Source organism: Aulonocara sp. 'chitande type north' Nkhata Bay, linkage group LG7 (genome assembly GCF_057382095.1).
Source record: "Aulonocara sp. 'chitande type north' Nkhata Bay isolate Kocher_YH1m ecotype deep benthic linkage group LG7, A_spYH_male_GT1.1, whole genome shotgun sequence".
In the NCBI taxonomy this organism is placed as follows: Eukaryota; Metazoa; Chordata; class Actinopteri; order Cichliformes; family Cichlidae; genus Aulonocara; species Aulonocara sp. 'chitande type north' Nkhata Bay.
The window spans coordinates 6,368,150-6,386,787 of record NC_141350.1 but is presented as its reverse complement, the minus strand read 5'-3'; the positions used below and the strand labels follow the sequence as shown (position 1 = coordinate 6,386,787).

The window sequence follows — 18,638 nt, the reverse complement described above, 5'->3', positions numbered from 1 at the left end:
TTGGAGCTGAAAAAGGAGGGTAAGTGTGAGGGAAAGGGGGAGAGAGAAGAAGAAGAGAAATAAGAGAGGACAGGGTGAGATTAAAATTGTTTGAATTGAGTCCACGCTCGCCCCATTCATTTGGTATTCTGCTCAAATCAGGGCTTTTGTTCGGCCTGGCGTAAAGTAGTGTCAATCATCTCGACCCGGTTTTGTAGAATGGGGAAATTTATTATGAATTTGCTCCTGCAAATAATGAGGACTACCCCCTGCCTGTTCTCCCTTTCCCTCCTCCTTCTCCCTCTAAGCTACCTCTTCTCAGTCCCCTTTGCCTCCTCCCCCATATCAATGCTGCAGAATAGGCAATAGAGAGTGAAGTTAGCAATCTCAGGGCCACTCGCACTCTGGACCCACATCAAAGTGACAGAGACGTCCAATCAGATTTGTCTTACAGGCATTACATGATGAATATGGTGCGGCCGTAGCACAAAAGCGTCTTTGTGTCTCCTCCAAGCAGAGACTATTCACAGCTCGCCACAGCCAGCCAGAGTGGAAGTAAATGGCCAAAAGGGCCCAAGCCAGAAAAAAAGCACCCAAACTTGTGCAGCACAATGGCCCATGCAAATCACAGCCCCACCGCCTCCACCCAATCACACATCCCTACCTCCTCCATCCCTCCAACCTTCAGGCCTGAGCTGGGTTCTTCCTCTACTGGGTCGACCGAAGTTTAGGGCCTATTCACACACATACAGAGGTGTCAGTTAAAAGTGCTGAGGTGAATGCATGCATGCATTCAAACGTCTTTTCTCCGTTAAGCTAAGAAAGAAGACTTTGCTTTCTTTTAGTTTGGGAAGACAGAAGAACAACATGAGTCAAATTGCTGACTTTTTTTTGTCAGAAAGCAAAAGTGACTTGGGCAAGATTCCTACTAGTAACTAGTAACTAGACTTTAAGGCTTTTGCAGCATTCTTGTGTGGCCCTGTAATATTTGCTGAAAAATACAATGTGACAGGCCCAGTTTGGCAAAGATAAAGATCTTGTGTTGACACTTATATTCAAGTGGGCTTTCAGTTCTAACTTTAGGACACCTTCAAGAGATATTCAGAAATTAGGCTACAATGAAGGAGTTAAAAAAAAATAACAGTTTAGTACAAATCATAAAAACTGTAAAGAACAAGCAGGTTTCTCTATGAAAGTTTGATTTGATCATCTTAAAAGCTCGTAGGAAAAAAACATGTTGCTTACTCCAGCGTCCCTAGCAGTTAACTGAATGGGTGCGGAGTCCACACACCACGCTTGGTGTTAGTAAATGACACATTTGCTGAGATATGACCTCAGCTCATGTTTAGCCACTTCAGCATTAGATTAGATTAAAGAAACATTTTGGTATCTGAAAACTCTTAAGCTTCACATCTATGAAGAAAGTGTATGAAGAATAGGAGCAAATCTATTGCTATGAAGAATTTTCGCTTTTTGGAGCACCCCCTGGTGGTTCATTTTCACACTTTGGTCCGAAGATCATTTACACCAAATTTGTTTAATATCATTTGGAAGCTTTTAAATGGGTTTCTTTTTTTTAAAAATGGGTTTGAAAGTTGCATCCAAAAATAAATACCTAGACTAGACTTTTACTTACTTGGTGAAATGACTTTGGTTAGTTTTGACCCAGATTTCAGTTCTTTGTGGCGCCAATGAAAGAAAAAATAAATACAACGTATAGACATTTCTGTATCTCTACAGCTTCACTGCTTAGACCCCAGTAATGCTTAATGAAGCATACGGCAGCTCTGAATTATTTCCAACATAGAGAGAAAGGTCACACCTTCATGATAAACAGTTTTTTTATTGTAATGAAAGCTTGAGTCATTGCCATACTTATTGTAATGTTACCTGTTAGTGTTTATGGGTTATTTTGTTGTGTTAGTAATGAGCTACTGTCAGATTGTTACTGTTGACAGGCAGTGTTGTGAGCGCACTGGTACAAGAGTCGATCCTGTGATGTGTGTCTTTTGGTTGTACTGGTGCCCAAAGGGTGGGAGATTAAGGACTTTGCTGAGTTGCTTGTTAGTGCACAGCTTTGGGGGGAAAAATGAACTCTTTGGTTTTTTTAAGGCAAAAAAAACCTACAACAATAAACAGTCTTTCTACTACCTAGCTCAGGTAATAGCCGCAGGGTCCAGCTACAATAACTCTTTCCAAGTGTGTGTGTGTGTGTGTGTGTGTGTGTGTGTGTGTGTGTGTGTGTGTGTGTGTGTGTGTGTGTGTGTGTGTGTGGTGTTTCTATGTTAAACAGAAACACATCTGTGCCTCTGCTTAAACATTAACACCTCTGTAAGCATCGCTCAAGGTTGCACACCACCTACTCATCTGTCTTCTTCTTGCACTTATCTCTAAACATCTTCTCTTGTCTAACATGCTGCTAAAATCCTTATATTTGGTACCTCTTGAAGTTTTCTACCTTGTTTATCATATTTGTCTTCATTTAAAATACAAAAGCAAAAAAGGAAATACAGTGGGGCAAAAAAGTATTTAGTCAGCCACCGATTGTGCAAGTTCCCCCACTTAAAATGATGACAGAGGTCAGTAATTTGCACCAGAGGTACACTTCAACTGTGAGAGACAGAATGTGAAAAAAAAATCCATGAATCCACATGGTAGAATTTGTAAAGAATTTATTCGTAAATCAGGGTGGAAAATAAGTATTTGGTCACCTCAAACAAGGAAAATCTCTGGCTCTCACAGACCTGTAACGTCTTCTGTAAGACGCTTTTCTGTCCCCCACTCGTTACCTGTATGAATGGCACCTGTTTGAACTCATCATCTGTATAAAAGACACCTGTCCACAGCCTCAAACAGTCAGACTCCAAACTCCGCCATGGCCAAGACCAAAGAGCTTTCGAAGGACACCAGGAAAAGTATTGTAGACCTGCACCAGACTGGGAAGAGTGAATCTACAATAGGCAAGCAGCTTGGTGTCAAAAAATCAACTGTGGGAGCAATCATCAGAAAATGGAAGACATACAAGACCACTGATAATCTCCCTCGATCTGGGGCTCCACGCAAGATCTCATCCCGTGGGGTCAAAATGATCATGAGAACGGTGAGCAAAGATCCCAGAACCACACGGGGGGACCTGGTGAATGACCTGCAGAGAGCTGGGACCAAAGTAACAAAGGTCACCATCAGTAACACACTACAACGGCAGGGAATCAAATCCCGCAGTGCCAGACGTGTTCCGCTGCTGAAGCCAGTGCATGTCCAGGCCCGTCTGAAGTTTGCCAGAGAGCACAGCCCCAAAACATCACTGCTCTCGAGAAGATCTGCATGGAGGAATGGGCCAAAATACCAGCTACTGTGTGTGCAAACCTGGTAAAGACCTATAGTAAACGTTTGACCTCTGTTATTGCCAACAAAGGTTATGTTACACAGTATTGAGTTGTATTTTTGTTATTGACCAAATACTTATTTTCCACCCTGATTTACGAATAAATTCTTTACAAATCCTACCATGTGGATTCTTGGATTTTTTTTTTCACATTCTGTCTCTCACAGTTGAAGTGTACCTCTGGTGCAAATTACTGACCTCTGTCATCATTTTAGGTGGGGGAACTTGCACAATCGGTGGCTGACTAAATACTTTTTTGCCCCACTGTAGTTTCAGTGCACACACGTTAAGCACTCAGACTCTCTTCACTCACTTAAAAATGTTTTAAGTGCTTCTATCAGCCAAAATGAATCTGTTGTGGATTGTGTACATTTATTTTGATCGTGTTACATTAATGTTAAGTTTGAAAGGAGGTGATGATGTTTGTTAAGGTCATTATGAAAAATCAAAAACTGTGACACACTGACAAGGTGGTATTAATCTAAAGCAATACTTTCAGCAGGAGGATGTGACTCTGAGCCATGACTGGATGAGCCATTCACTCACATCTTACAGATTCTGACTATGCTTGGGGTAGTATTACTTCAAAACATCCATCCAACATCTCTGCAACCAACATCCCTGAACTTGTCTTCACTAATGACCATAATAAGAATCCTTGTCCTCACAGACAACATCACAACAGTAAACTCAAACCCCTTTACAAAGAATTTATGTTAAATGAAAAGCAGAAATTTCATCCTGGGCTTTTTCGGATCCTGATTTAAAAACAGGACAAAGTAACAGTTGTCTCACATTTTAATGCAGCCATGACTTTTATTTTGATATGCTGAAATAATATTTCTATAACCCACTTTTTTGTCTTTTTTTTTGCTAAAAAGTGATGATTATACTTTTTGTTTCTATGGGAATCATCCCGAGTTGCTCACGTTTTGATTCAAGGGAAAGATAATGAAAAGAAAAACTGTTTGGTAAATAGTGTCAGTTAGACTGTAATTGCGTGTTGTCTGCCTTCGAAAATGATTCATGTTGTGGGATAACAAAGATAAACGTTTTTGCCGAAGGGGTCAAAACATTCGTACCCAACATATCCGAAGTAGCTCATTAATGTGTAAAATACGCATGCAAATGCGTCATGAAAAATAAGCCAAAATTCACCAGGCAAACTCAATACTGCATTCAAAGCAACAGATGACCTCTCATCACTCCGCTCTTGGCCAGTTTATCCCTATATTATACGTTCCCATTTGGCGTTTCCATGGTTTAAGCGTAAATCATGGCTTTGCGCACGAAAACGCATGCATAAATGGGCTCCATGTGATTGATATTCACCAGTGGACTATGGCTAAATTAACATCGCCCTTATGTATTGTCAAAGTGAAAATGAGCCATGGACAAAATGACATGAATAAATCTACTTTCGCCCCTTCTCCTCCCTACATGGCCGCGGAGAAAATTGCATATCAATCTTAGGAGGACATGAGACAAGCGCTTATTTTTACTTTGTGCCGTGGCCTCTGCCTGACACTGAAGGACATAGCAAACGCCATTTCAGCCGAATAATAATGGACCAGCGGGGTATTTTGCGCCTAACATTGAGTTGTCTCTTTGAGGCGCGGTGACGTAGGAGGTTATAATGCCGAGCGTAATTAATGCCATTTATCACTTGTTTGATTTTGTCACTGCCTCCACCGACAGGGCTCACATTCGCGAGCCATTAACCAATGGGAGAGCCGGAGCCCTTTGTGACCAAGTACAGGCACGTGGCTTACACCTGCAGGCTCCATTGTGTGTGTGTGTGTGTGTGTGTGTGTGTGTGTGTGTGTGTGTGTGTGTGTGTGTGTGTGTGTGTGAGAGAGAGAGAGAGAGAGAGAGAGAGAGAGAGAGAGAGAGAGAGAGAGAGAGAGAGAGAGAGAGAGACATCTTACTCATCTTGACTTTGCTACTTTTTAACGTTTTTGTCCGGATATACAATTTGTTTTGATATCGGGCTATTGTGTTTACATACTTTTTGTTTTTAAGTAATATATGAAGTGATCAAAAGTGATTTAAAAAAACGTCTCTTCTTTAAATTTTGTGGAAAAGTACATTCACAATTCACAAACAAGAGCAGCTTCTCTTGCTCCCGTTTTCCACCCCCCAAAGGCGCGCCAGGTGAGAATAAACTCGTTATACTTCGTTCTGCTTAGTTGAACACGGCATCAGTGTTTATTTACAATAGAAGATCTTCAATAATTCGTATAATGAGGCGCAAAGGCGCACACAATAGTGCTCACAATGGGGCGTTGTGCTCCCCATTTCGCAGGAGATGGGCTTTTTGATTGGCCTGTGTGCGCCATGAAAAACACAGTTGGGGATACAACTAGTCTACAACCCCAGGTTTCATTTAGATTGATCTCAATCGGGCAATAAGAATTTTGACCCCGTCTCATTGTCTTGCTGACTTTCCCCAGGCTGTATTTCAAAGTGTCTATACCCTTTGAGTGAATTGCCACCCCCACCCCCTCCTTTCCCTCAGCTCCAGGCACTCTGGGACATTGGGTAAAAGCAGAGTACGCAAAAGAAACAATGCATGGATGAAACGTAATATTAATCTCCCTGCCCTGAATGCAGACAAAGCGCCGTGGAAGGTGCGCGTTTATAATGGTTGGTGAGTGTTCGCCCAGCTGCGCAATTTTCTCCCGTGTGCCCAACCAAGTCGGCAAAAGGTCATGCAGGGGCTTTGAATAAAAGAGAAGCTCCCTCGTTTGCTCAATTAGCGCCGCTGCTGACACACACAGACTCACACGCACACGCAATATCAGCTAAAGAACCAAGCCACTGCAAAAACATATAATATAAATAGATTAATCTTTATTTATAAAACTTGTTTTACACAAAATATATCTGTTAAAATCAAATATTTACATTTTAGGCTACGGGAAGCTGAGAGTGCATACATTAATAAATGTCTCCTTGACAACTATTTTTTTAAAAAGACATACACACACAAATAAACTACAGGCAGTAGCCTTGATGTTGCTGCCCAGTCACACAACTCATACATGCCAGCTTGCCGCCCCGCTGACAGCTGGTTGTCAAAACACTGTCAGGAAAAAAAGTGGCAGTGAACGTTCTGCTACAACACTGTTTGACTGTATGTACAAAAATATGTCTTCGTGTTAAAACAGTTTGTTGTATGGTACAGCTTTGTTATGAAAGGAGAGGACACGTACATCACGAAAAAAGAAAAACAAAAGTCTGTTGACGCATCTTTTATGTTGTACATCTTCAAGAGATGTGGCAGCTGAGGAAGGCAGTCCGGGTCTGATGAACTACTGACGAACAGATCTTGTAGACAGCGCCGTCCCTGCAGAGTCTGCTGTGTCACATTTTAATTGCACTTATTCAAACAGTTTTTTACTTCCACGCGTCAACGTGTCCAATTCCCTCCTTCCTGTGAGGACTACGCTCTATGCAACAAGATGCTCCCTCTCTCACGCATTCATACTCATTCTCCCTGTTTGTCACTATTGCTTTGCTCCTGCAGAAGCAGCCCGAGTGAGGGAGGCAACAGATCACTTGGAAGCACAGAGAGCAAGACAGATCTGATGCCTTTATCGAGTCTTTCGAAGCATTTCTGGAAGAAGTCAGACGCTTTACTTCTTTTTTGCGCGCACACGCTGCTATGCGGTTCATTTACATGACAGCCTCAGTACCTGTCAAACCAAGTTGTGAAGTCCAATAACTCCTGTTCCTCTGAGCTCAGAGGCTCATAGCCACCTTCATCTGATGAGTAGGTGGAGTGAGGCGACTCCGGGTCGGCAGAGTAGCTGTTGGACAGTGTCGGGGATGGCAGTCCACACTGGAAAGCAGCCGACACCGCGTCGTGTTCGTCTAGAAGTTGCTGTAAAGCTCTGATGTACTCCACCGCGGACCTCAGCGTCTCCACTTTGCTCATCTTCTTGTTGGCGGCGCCGTTTGGCACATGCTGACGCAGAGTCTGGAAGCCCATGTTAACCTGTTTGACCCGGTTCCTCTCTCTTTCGTTCCGCCTGGCCACGGCCACAGGCTGCTGCTGGGGGATGGAGTAGCCGAGGCCGTTGAAGCTCAGGCGACGCTTGCAGCGCAGGAGCTCCGGAGAGCTGGAGCGCTGTCTCTTCAGCACCTTGGCTTTGCTTTGGTAGCCGGCAACGTTGGTGTTCTGGTGCACAGCGCTCACCGAGCAGTCCTGGGCCGGGGCGTGCAGGCTGATGCTGGCGCGTCTTTCGCTAAGTCCAAAGGTGAATGCAGTCTGCGTGGTGGTGATGGTCGCGGTTTCCATCTCGCAAAGAGGGACAGCCTGAAACTTGTGGCAGGAGGAGAAGAGTTGGCAGTGTACAGCTCTCGTGTCCTTCGCGTGGGGACCGTGTGGCTAACTCTAGTCCAAGTCTCTCTTGACTGCTTACTCCACGAGCCGATCTGACCCAAACTTTGGCAGCACTCCTCTTTTTCAACACGCGCCTCCAACACACACCCCACCCACCCCTTTTTTGAGACGCACGCTTCGTGGCGAGGCCCCGCCCCCGCTGTGTGATTCTTCTGCACACCGACTCCCCCGGGCCAGGCGCGTGGCTCCGGGAGCTCAATAAACAATCCCGGGCTTTCACTGTGCCGGGAGCACGCGCTGGGCTCATTTACATTCCAATGTCTCTAACTTGAAGGCCCATTGGTCGATTCAAACGGTCTGCAACCGTGCGAAAAGAAAGAAAGGGAGGAAAAAAAGACAGAGAAAGAAGAAAAAAGAAGATAGAATGAAAAAGTGAATGGTGTGGTTCTTTGAAATGCCTTTTGAATTTGACAATGTACCTCTGGCAAGTCTTCAAATTATCAGTCTTACCCCCCCCCCCCCCCCCCCCCCCCCTCCAGCTCTTTACAATCGCAAATGCCAAGGACGCTCTCTGCTGTATCCAGGCTACAGCTTTGCAAACTGCAAGCGTGTCTCTGAACACAGTTATAAAACTCGCAGAGACGCGATTCATGAGATGATTGTGAAAGGAAATATAATATTACGGCTACCTCTCGAGTCTGTGCCCTGCAGGTCCACTTTGTTTGCGCGTAATCGACAGGTTATCCCGGAAAAATCTTTTTCAGATGCACGGCATCTCTTCATTTCCCATCTGTGTTTTAAAAAAGATTCCCTTATGTTATAATAATCCCATTTACGTCTGTAGGATGATACAGGCTAGATGAACCCAAACCCAAATGTGCTGGTGCACGGATGCAACATTTCAGCACCACAGCGTGACTGGACAGCTTCATGCAACCATTTTCTTCTAAACTGAAGCCTTTTTTGTTTGTTTGTTTTATTTGAATTTAGTTTCATTCAGCATCGACTCGAATCTTAGAAATATATTTTGTATGTGTAAAACTTTCCTTAACAGCAAAAACACCAACAGGTCAGCGTGGAAACGGAGAGTTTTGCATCGTGTTTTTCTAAAGGACATTTGCAGCATCTGGCGGTGAAAAACAGCAATTACATCATCCAAAGCCACTTTACACTTTTGAAGAAAACGAAATTCCCTGATAGTTTTTGCCCCTCTGTGCCTAGATTGCGCTTTTCTACTGTACTATGTGGCTACGTTTAGTTTACACTTACATTACATGTTAGTTAAGGCAAAGTGACTTCTTGTTCGAGAATTCTGGGACAGAATCTGAAATTCGTACTCGGGGCCGGCTGTTATTATCGCTCCACTATCAGCATTGCGTCATCCAATACCGGAGGGTAGAGTCACACCCGGTTACCCTAAGCCTGTTTATTGGCTCACATTCAGCTGGAACTTCCATGAGAGAATTCACAATCATTTTATTGTCATTTTTTAATGACATTTTATGTCATTGTGTATGTGTATGTTTGGGTTTTTTTGCATTTTGTGTTTACTTGCGTTATTATTTTCTAATATTTGAATTTATTTGATTATCTGAAATATTTAAGGATGACACACATAGAAAAAACAGGAAATCACGATGGGGTAAAGTTTATTTTACACCACTAAATATAAATAAAAGCTTAAGTGGGTTCACTTTGGGGACTTTCTAAACCTGCCTTAAGAATCCATACACTCCTGCATTCATATGCTTGAGTGCCATATAATAATCAGCTGTGTTTTGATGTTGTTAATTTTATATGCGTATTTTCCATGTAATATAATATAATTACACGGTGATAAACATAATAACCTGCCTTTTCCAGCTTGAAGGATAGCGTCTTGTAGCCTATGGCAAACCCCGGTGTGGTGCCAAGGTTTCGCTTCTCTCCGTAAAAACAGCAGGGGGCGCCGAGTGAACGCTCTGTAAGAACAAGTTCATTCAGCACGGTCACTGCCACGACTGATCTGTGGACCTTGATAACCTCATCTTAGGGGAAGTCATATAATCCACACTTTATGCTGCTTTCTCGCTTTGAGACATCGTTAAAAAAAAAAAAAACATACTGCATCATACCTCCAGGATTTTAGTTTCTGTTTTGAACAAACTGCTTTTGTTTTGAGACACTTCATTGGAACCTACAGTGCAAGTTAGTCTTGGCTCAGCAGATGTCTGACTTCCTGACATAGTGCTGATTAGGCATATCAAACATTATTAAAAATTATATTAGAAACCATCTTAGAGCAAAATTGTAGAATATGAAATCTGTTTCAAAGGACAGTCACTGGGCTGGACAACTGCCCAAAAGACGCACCTGATCACAGGATATTATTAGAGTATTATCAATTAACCAACAATGACACAGGGCTGGAAAAGAGGTATCCTATAAATGATCCTAAAACAAGCAATATACAAAAGGATGGACAACAATTGCCAGAACTCTGTGTGTGTATAATACAATGCAACTCAATAAAGGCAAACATCGTTGCCAGTAAATCAATAAATCTTGAATCAACAAACGCTATCTTCTTGGAATATCAACCCATGTTCATACAGCTTCAGGTGAAATCTCATTCACCTGTAAGGGCGTGTCTATTTACGAAAAAGCGGTGGTTCTCTTTTTTCCAATCAAACCTCTTTACTCCAGTGTATCAACACCCCCGCAAGTCTGTTTATTTTTCTCACTTACAATACGTTAAGCCAGCACTGCTCCCTGTTAAAGTATGTGCGTGTATGTGGCATGATATAGCACACAGAGCGAAAGAATGCAAAACAGAGAGATGAATGTGTGTGTGTGTGTGTGTGTGTGTGTGTGTGTGTGTGTGTGTGTGTGTGTGTGTGTGTGTGTGGAGGGAGGGGGGGGGCAGAATCTATATTTAAAATTCCCAGTAGAAATCCCCTTTAAAAGCATAACAAGTCTGACTTGAAATGCACCTGCTTAACACAAGTTTGTCTTTCAAGGACTAGCTGAGTGCTTCTTATGTTGTTTGTATGTTATCTCTCAAACGCTGGAATGATCTTCTGTTGTGTTCTGCAGACAAGTCAAAATATTACCCTTGAATTATGCATAAACTGGCAAAATAGGATGTGACAATCTGTGTTCTGTGTCAATATTAAAGCCAGATCCTTCGTGATTAGCTTCTTTGAGCGGGGGGGGGTTCTACAAGGTCCAACTACAAAGACTACAAACACACAGTTTTCAGTGAGCAAGAAAAGAGAAGTGCTCCATCTACAGCATGAATCACTTCCTTATTCCTGACACAGATGCTCGGCCCTGAGAGCTATATTCCCTAAAAAGTGAGAATGTCAGCAACCCAATCTGTGGTCAGAACATGGTTGTGCAATCTGAATATGTAAAGTATCTAAAGCACACAAAGAAACTGACATTTTGTGCTGGGATTGTGGGTGAAAGGTAGAAAGGGTTCCTAGGAGGATAAGGTGAAGAAATTACCTTTCAGTTAGTCTTTTGTGCACAGAGAAATTCTGAAAACACAACAGCGGAAAGAGGAAATGATGCCTGTGTTGGATCAAGTAGCTCAACAAAGGTTTATTCTTCAATAACGCAAACTATAATGCATGCAGCTGAGACGCCCCCAAAGCAGTATCACTGTCAGGTTATTAATATTCTTTCTGATTCTACCGCATGACACAAGTCTGTACAACACCTGCAGAACTTTGCCTCAGAAAGTCTCAAACACAGAGACACACAGCTTTTAATACACACTGTGGGGTATTCACTGGTGGATTTATTTTTCTGAACTCACTGGAACTTGGTGGTTTCAAGGGGGACTCATTTAGCAAGAGTTTAAAAAAAGTACAGACAAGGTGAAACCATTCAATAATGTAGACTATTCAGAAAATCAGAAACATGTCAGGTATCTGAGTCGAAACTGCTTAAGTGATGTTTAGCAGTTGCTAAATCTTATTGATAAGGTTTTCAAATATGACTCTACTACTGTTGATACTATGTACATTACCAGCCACTGTTCAACTATTTGCTAACACAAGTATCCAGGCCAAACAGCAAACATCAAGACAGCCTGATGAAGTCCAAACCATGCATCAGAATGGAGAAGGTGATTACAGTGACTTTGAACATGTCATGTGTATCGGTGCAAAACAGCCTGATCTAAGTATTTCAAAAATGCTGTTCTATTGTAATTTTCATGCACAATCATCTCTAGGGCTTACAGAATATGCCCAGAATATAAGAAAGTTAGCGAGTGTCAGTTCTCTGGGTGAAAATGGCTTGTTTCACCCTTGTCAGAGGTAAGAGGAGAATGGCCAAACTGCTTTAAGCTGATAAGAAGGCAATATTAACTCACTTGTTACAACCAAGGTGTGCAGAAGAGCTTCTATGCAGAGCACTTCATACCTTGAAGCAGATACAGGTCTTCTGCTATCAGCTGAGAACAGGAAACCAAGGCTACAATATGCACGGGCTCACCAAAATTGAACGATAGAAGATGGGGAAATGTTGCTGTTGGGTCTCAGTTTCTGCAGTGAAATTCAGATGAATGCCAAAATTTTAGACTTAAACTACATGAAAGTATGGCTCCATCCTGCCTTGTATCAAGAGTTCAGGCTAGCGGTGATGCTGTTGGTGGTGTAATGTATGGAGGATATGCCAGCACTGGTTATATGGCTGTTACTGTCTAATTCATATTTTTTTCATTAGATGAATGTGAAATTTCAGCTAGAATTTGTGGTGATGTGGACAGAGTCTTCAAAATTCTCCAAAATGTCACTGATATATATATTGTAGAGCCTAGGTTTGTAGACCACATGATCGCAAAATAGGTCACGTTAGGAATGATCCACCGGTTAACATATCTGAGCCTTGGATGCAGGCCGTTAATAATACGCTAAATGATGCATATTTTTAATCAGATGCTCGTGAATTTTCGTGACACTGGTGAAACTCCCAGCTGATCACTATAACTGAGCGTGACCCAAAGTTTCAGCGGGCAAAAAACTCTTCGAGTAAGCATTTAACTATGGGACAGTAAGCCTATGGGATGGTGTAATGATTCTGACGGAGTGACGAAATAGTTACTCCCGTCCCGTGTTTCCCCGCGTCGGGAGCGCGCACTGAGCAGGGAGAGCGTATCCGGTTGAGCCTGGCTCATATTCCAAACAACCAGACGCGGAAGTAGTGACGTGTGACTTTTGTTTAAAAGTGAAAGATGGGTTTCTTTACATTACCGTTCAGTTTTTGGTTACAACAGACACTGATATATCATTACGGATTATTAAGAGATAAGAGAATAGGAATAAGAGAATCTTTAACGCTCAATATACCAATTTCTCAACAAGTAAACGGCTCTAGTCGTTTTCAGACGTCGTATAAAAATACTATTTGCTCGGATTTTTGCACATCGCCAAAGGTTATGTCTGCTGAGCACATGACTGAAAAAAGTTGTCAACTGTCTATTTATTTTTATAAAACAGATTTCTGTAGCTAAAACACAGAAATCCCCCTTCCCCCAGATAGACCACGTGACTGAATACTGGTCGAATGGATATACATTTAAAGTGTTTTGGGGTTTCTTAAAAAAAGAAGTCTGTATTTTGACATTTTTCATTCATCCAGGCTGCAAGGCCTCCTTGCCATCACCATAATCTCCAGCTCACTGCACAGATTCTGTATCAGATTGAATATGACGGTCTGGCTGGGCCGCTCCAAAATGTTTAGATTACTTCCAGTCAGAAGACAACTTTAAGCCTCCATACGGCAGGGCGATGAAGCATTTGGAGCTCTATGTTTGTGTAGCCTATTTTCACAGTAGACACGAAACCTGTTTATGTTATATTCTCTTCTATTAAAAAACAAAACAAAAAAAACCCCAACCCTTCTCACTGCAAAATGCGCGCTCCCGACGCAAGAGAAACAAATTTCGCTCGGCACGCAGCCAGCGACTTTCAGATCTCTCCCAGTAATCTCCAGCGAGAAATTCCATTATACAAACCCACTAACACGCCCATTACATCCGGTCGCCGAGGCTGTCTTGCAATTTCTCTGTAAGAAGCAAACACTCTCAGCCACCCGTGCCTCGAAAATCCCACGCCGGTGATGCTTCCACCCTCTGAAGGAGGGACTTATAATCGGAGTATAAATGTTAGAAGACGTGTTCGGAAAAATCAGACCGACGGCTTTACAGAGAATCGGTGAAATGCAAAGGTAAGAAGAAACCTGTCTTGTTTTTCTCCCTTGCACATTTAATAGTTAATATTACTGCGGTTTATTGCTGTAGAATAAATCTGCAGCTTCCAGATTTAGGAGTTTCTTTTTGAATGTCTTTAGATTTCCCCTTGTGCGCTCATAAGCCGTCTCTTTATTCACGGTTGTTGTCGCTGTAGAACAGCACTGACCTGTCGCGTTTCCCTTCAGCTTCCCAAAACCTCAGTTCTCCAACTGGCTATTAGAGCAGGTGGAAACGGGCCAGTATGCTGGCCTGTGCTATGTTGCAACAAACAAGTTCAGAGTCCCCTGGAAGCACAACTCCAGAAAAGACTGCAGTGACGAGGACAGTAAAATCTTCCGGGTGAGTTTATTGCCAGATTAACCTTTGTTATCCGTGCGATCAGATAAAAGGCTTAAAATGACTATGTTGACATTTTTACTGAAATAATAAGCTACTACATTCATGAGTAAGCGACTTACAAACTAAGCGTGTGCTTTATAGTTCCAAAAATAGTTTTGTCGTGTTATTGTTACTATCAGGCTGGAGTTGTTTGGCTTGTTGCAGCTGTTCCCAGAGGCAGTTATGGCATACCATCTCTAGTAGTGACACTTGATCTTGAGTCAAAGAAATCCTGTACTAATGTTTTTGATACATTTGATGTGCAAAACCACAGCTTGTTTTCATACTTAGAGCACAATTATTCGCTGGTGCCAGTATCATTAAAGGAATTCTACAGATTTCAGCCAAGTGTCTAAATCTTTCATAAACAGCCACTTCTTCTTAGATGTGAAATGCAAATAGTGTGTAAAACAATTAGGAGGTGCATGTGAAGTCTAATGTGTGTAATTATCTCATAAAATGTATAGTAAGTCTGAATTTTCTACCCGGCTGTCATTATGTTTACTCCTCTCGGCGTTCCTCCATAGGCCTGGGCAGTAGCAAGTGGGAAAATTAATGAGTTCCCTAATGACAAAGCCAGGTGGAAAACCAACTTCCGCTGTGCTCTGAACAACCTCTCTGTGCGCTTCAAGATGGTAAAAGATAACTCCAAGAATTCTGATGACCCACATAAAGTCTATGAGATTATCAACACTGCACGTAAGCTAATTGTCACTTAGGCCAAGATTCTGGGGTAAAACCGTTCCGAGTTTGAATGTATAAATAACGCTGATCTTTCATCTTTCCCTGAAGAAAACCAAGACGGTCTGGCAACACGCGACCCTTGGGAGGGCAATGACATTATACCAGATATATACAGCTCTTCCACAGAGTACCTCCTTTCAGCAAATGAGGTTCAGCATCACATAAAGCACACTTTCACTTCTCTTTGTTGGTGTAATCTCACTTGTCTTTGTGCTTCTGTCTAAAAATTAACAGTTTCACTGCCTCTCCCCAATAAACAGCATGATCTGGTTAACGATTTGATGGCCTTGGGTCTTGGCAGCCAGCCAACAGGTAAAGTTTGTCGATTGCATTTGGTTTTCTGTGGTTTATAATGGAGGTTAATTGTAGTTTAAAATGATTTTACTGTCAAAACAGAGGAGCAACTGTGGACAGAGAACTATGGCCAGCAAAATCCACCCGCAACTGAAAGCTATCCTGTAGCAGCCGGAAACAACCAACAGCTTTTACCAGTTCAGCAAACCTGTTATGGAGGTATGTTTATACAAATTTATCTTCCTAGATGAAAGGTTTACTAAAAATATGTGTACATAGTTACCCAAGAAGGAGGGATCTGTTGTCTATTAACTGTTTTGTTTTGTACAGTAACTCCTGCACCAGTACCTCAGCTGGGGCTATTTGACCTAGAGGTATCCATCCACTACAGGAAAAAAGAAATGGTAAAGATGACTTTGAACACTCCCAAACTGCAGCTTCACTACAACTCAGAGGCCCTTGAGTATGACACATTCAAACTCTGCTTCCCCTCCACTGATGGTCTGCTGGACCACAAACAGGTATAATCATTGCATTAGCTAGATGCATGTTTTACACAGTTGTACCATCCAAGCAGACACTAGAAATTATTTTTTATGTTACTTCAGGCATGAAGCTGACAGATTCTGATGTGATAAATAAAATTTGACTTTAGAATAGGACAGATGGATTTTACCCCTAATTTTAGGTACAGTATACTGCTGTGTGATGAAGCATTTTCATGTTTTACTCACCACAACCTTCTTATTACCAGATTGAATACACCAACCGCATACTTAATAGCATCCAGAGAGGTCTATTCTTGGAAGTGCGAGAAACTGGTATTTATGCCTGGAGGCAGGATAGATGCCATGTGTTTGCCAGCACCAGTGACCCTAGTTTGGCTAATGCAGAGCCAGCAAAGCTTCCCCAAAACACCATGGTGGAGCTCCTTAATTTTGAAAAGTTTGTGAATGGTAGGTGTAGATCTTTGCTCATTTATATATTTGTATATACACCATATACTGTCTGTGAAGGTTCTTAGTCATCTAGGTCATCATAGTCTAAGGAGCTTGGAAAGAAAAGCGTCTGGGCTTCTTTGAGTTGCTTGAAGACGTTTCACCTCGTAAGCCAACACCTCTTTTCAAACAGAGGTGGTGGCTCACGGCACCAACTGCCATCCATAATCCAGTTTTGAGATCCCTTCCCAGGCGCCTTAATGCCCACTCACATCCTGGGCCTTCTGACTTCTGGAAATCACATGATAGGGTGGCGCTTGGTTTCATAATGAGTTCAACCGAAAACTTGGCTGATTGTGACCTACACCCATTTTCACGCCTTGGCTCATGTGATTAGGTAGAGGATCATTAGGGGGTCCATTGTTCCTCCTGGGGGGACACTCCCGTAGGGCTTAAATCTGGGACTCTCCACCATTTGACCTTAGAACTGAAGAAGCTTCTCGGATGACAGGTGAAACGTCTTAAAGCAACTTAAAGAAGACACTTTTCTTTTCAAGCTCCTTAGACTACTGAAGTAAAAATGGATTTCATCCTGAAATAAATGACTCCCCCTGAATTTGTTTCAGAATTGAAACAGTTTAAGGAGAACAATGGTAGATCTCCTGAATACACCATCACCATGTGCTTTGGAGAGAAGTTTCCAGATGGAAAACCGCTGGAGAAGAAGCTTATTGTAGTGAAGGTAACACCATCCCCCGAGCCCTGCTTCACCTCAGTTATTCGATTTAATTCAATTTTGTTTTATTTTCTTAGCAATAATTCATGAAAAAAGCACAGCTGGGTACTTGCACTGTAAGACAGAGACTGAACAAAAATAACCCCAAAATTCCCTTTGAGGAAACACCTGGCAACACTTGGCTTTTGGCTGCCACCTGGTGTGGGCTGCCAACTGCCTCAACCAGTTAAAGTTAGAGGGAAGAGGATTTAAAACAGACTACACACAATATAATAATAAAACAACTGGCGTGTTGGGGAATCCAGTAATTGCAGATAAGACCATGCAGGGGCCAAATGACAGGTAGAAGAAGACTAAAGGTGCTCTGTGCATAATGGAATATGACCAGTCAGACCTTATAGTAATTAGGTTGTTTATTAGCATAAGTTATCCTGGTCATCCAGACCTTTCTCGCTTCATGGTATGCTTGTAGTTTAACTACCCCAGTTGTTTCAGTGGGTTTCATCTGCATAGAAAAATGTATCCAGCACTTTCAGTAGCAAAAGAACCAATCATTGATATGAAAAAAAATTATATATAGAAATAAAGTGTATATACAAGTTTAAATCAAATGTAAGCTTAATTGCATAAAAGCAGAAGGGTGCATAGTATAGTTATAGTTAGAAGAGGTTTGGTGACAGAACGTTAGAGGCAATAGTTTAGACGTGCCGAGGAGGGATAGTGGATATACTGGACAAAGAATGTTGAATGTCGACTTGCCAAGTAGGACATGTTTTTCCTATAACTATTGTTGCTTATCATCAGCCGTCACTTTCAATGGTTACTTTGTCATCAGCAGTTATGCAACTTTACCGTAAATCTTTCTCTCCATTTCTGCAGGTGGTACCTTTAATCTGTCGACATCTTCATGAGATTGCCCAGATGGAGGGAGCGTCGTCTCTTTACAGCTCCAACGTCAGCCTACAGATCTCACATAACAGCCTCTATGATCTCATCAGCTCCTGCTTTCCCTTGCTAACAGCTGAAGACCCGATGCGGGATGCTGCACTTTTCCCGAACCAGATTTGAAATTTGATCTTTCACTGACTTTTATTTGAAACCACTTTAATTTCCTATGGGGTAATGGGACACATTCTACACTAGGTTCTGAATCAGCTAAAAAGTTGGCCGCTCAGCAGCTGAATGTGATTGTGTTATAGCTGCCAATACTGCCATGTGCCTGCTTTTCACTACATGAGGGGAAACGCCCCATCTACTGCTGTACTGTTACATTACTAACCTCAGTTTAAAAATCGCTTTAGAACTGTCCAATTGTCTTTCATCTAATGTATTGTTAAACTGATATCATTCTATATTAAATGAAATGAATGCTTATTATAATGGTAAATCCATTCTGACAAGCTAAGTTTATATTACTGATTACATATTTATAGAACTACTGTGTGTATGTTTGAAGATAATGATGTATGTGTATAGTAATATTTTTGTGTCATACTGCCACTGGCTATATATAAGAAACTGACCAGCTATTCTTCTTTTCATCTTGCACTTTTTATACTGAATAAACTGCCATTTCCATACCCTTTGCTGTA

General features: G+C 42.0%; 2 protein-coding genes across 2 annotated transcripts; one reads left to right on the top strand and one right to left on the bottom strand.

Moving 5' to 3' along the window:
* Positions 1-6,209: 6,209 nt before the first annotated feature.
* Positions 6,210-7,788, bottom strand: ascl1b (achaete-scute family bHLH transcription factor 1b). The gene has a single exon (XM_086302341.1). The coding sequence runs from the start codon at positions 7,665-7,667 to the stop codon at positions 7,056-7,058; it is 612 nt and encodes a 203-aa protein (XP_086158467.1). The 5' UTR covers positions 7,668-7,788; the 3' UTR covers positions 6,210-7,055.
* Positions 7,789-13,740: 5,952 nt separating this feature from the next.
* Positions 13,741-18,624, top strand: irf7 (interferon regulatory factor 7). The gene is made up of 10 exons (XM_086298207.1): positions 13,741-13,931; positions 14,142-14,295; positions 14,862-15,033; positions 15,127-15,227; positions 15,339-15,390; positions 15,475-15,591; positions 15,703-15,893; positions 16,127-16,328; positions 16,937-17,052; positions 17,926-18,624. The coding sequence occupies exons 1-10, from the start codon at positions 13,867-13,869 to the stop codon at positions 18,112-18,114; spliced, it is 1,359 nt and encodes a 452-aa protein (XP_086154333.1). The 5' UTR covers positions 13,741-13,866; the 3' UTR covers positions 18,115-18,624.
* Positions 18,625-18,638: the final 14 nt, after the last annotated feature.

Bases quoted from the DNA above. Each gene is read 5' to 3' on its own strand.
- ascl1b (XM_086302341.1), bottom strand. From the start codon at position 7,667: ATGGAAACCGCGACCATCACCACCACGCAGACTGCATTCACCTTTGGA.
- irf7 (XM_086298207.1), top strand. From the start codon at position 13,867: ATGTTAGAAGACGTGTTCGGAAAAATCAGACCGACGGCTTTACAGAGA. The intron at 15,034-15,126 runs GTAAGCTAATTG...CTTTCCCTGAAG, and splicing joins TGAGATTATCAACACTGCAC to AAAACCAAGACGGTCTGGCA. The intron at 16,329-16,936 runs GTAGGTGTAGAT...AATTTGTTTCAG, and splicing joins TTTTGAAAAGTTTGTGAATG to AATTGAAACAGTTTAAGGAG.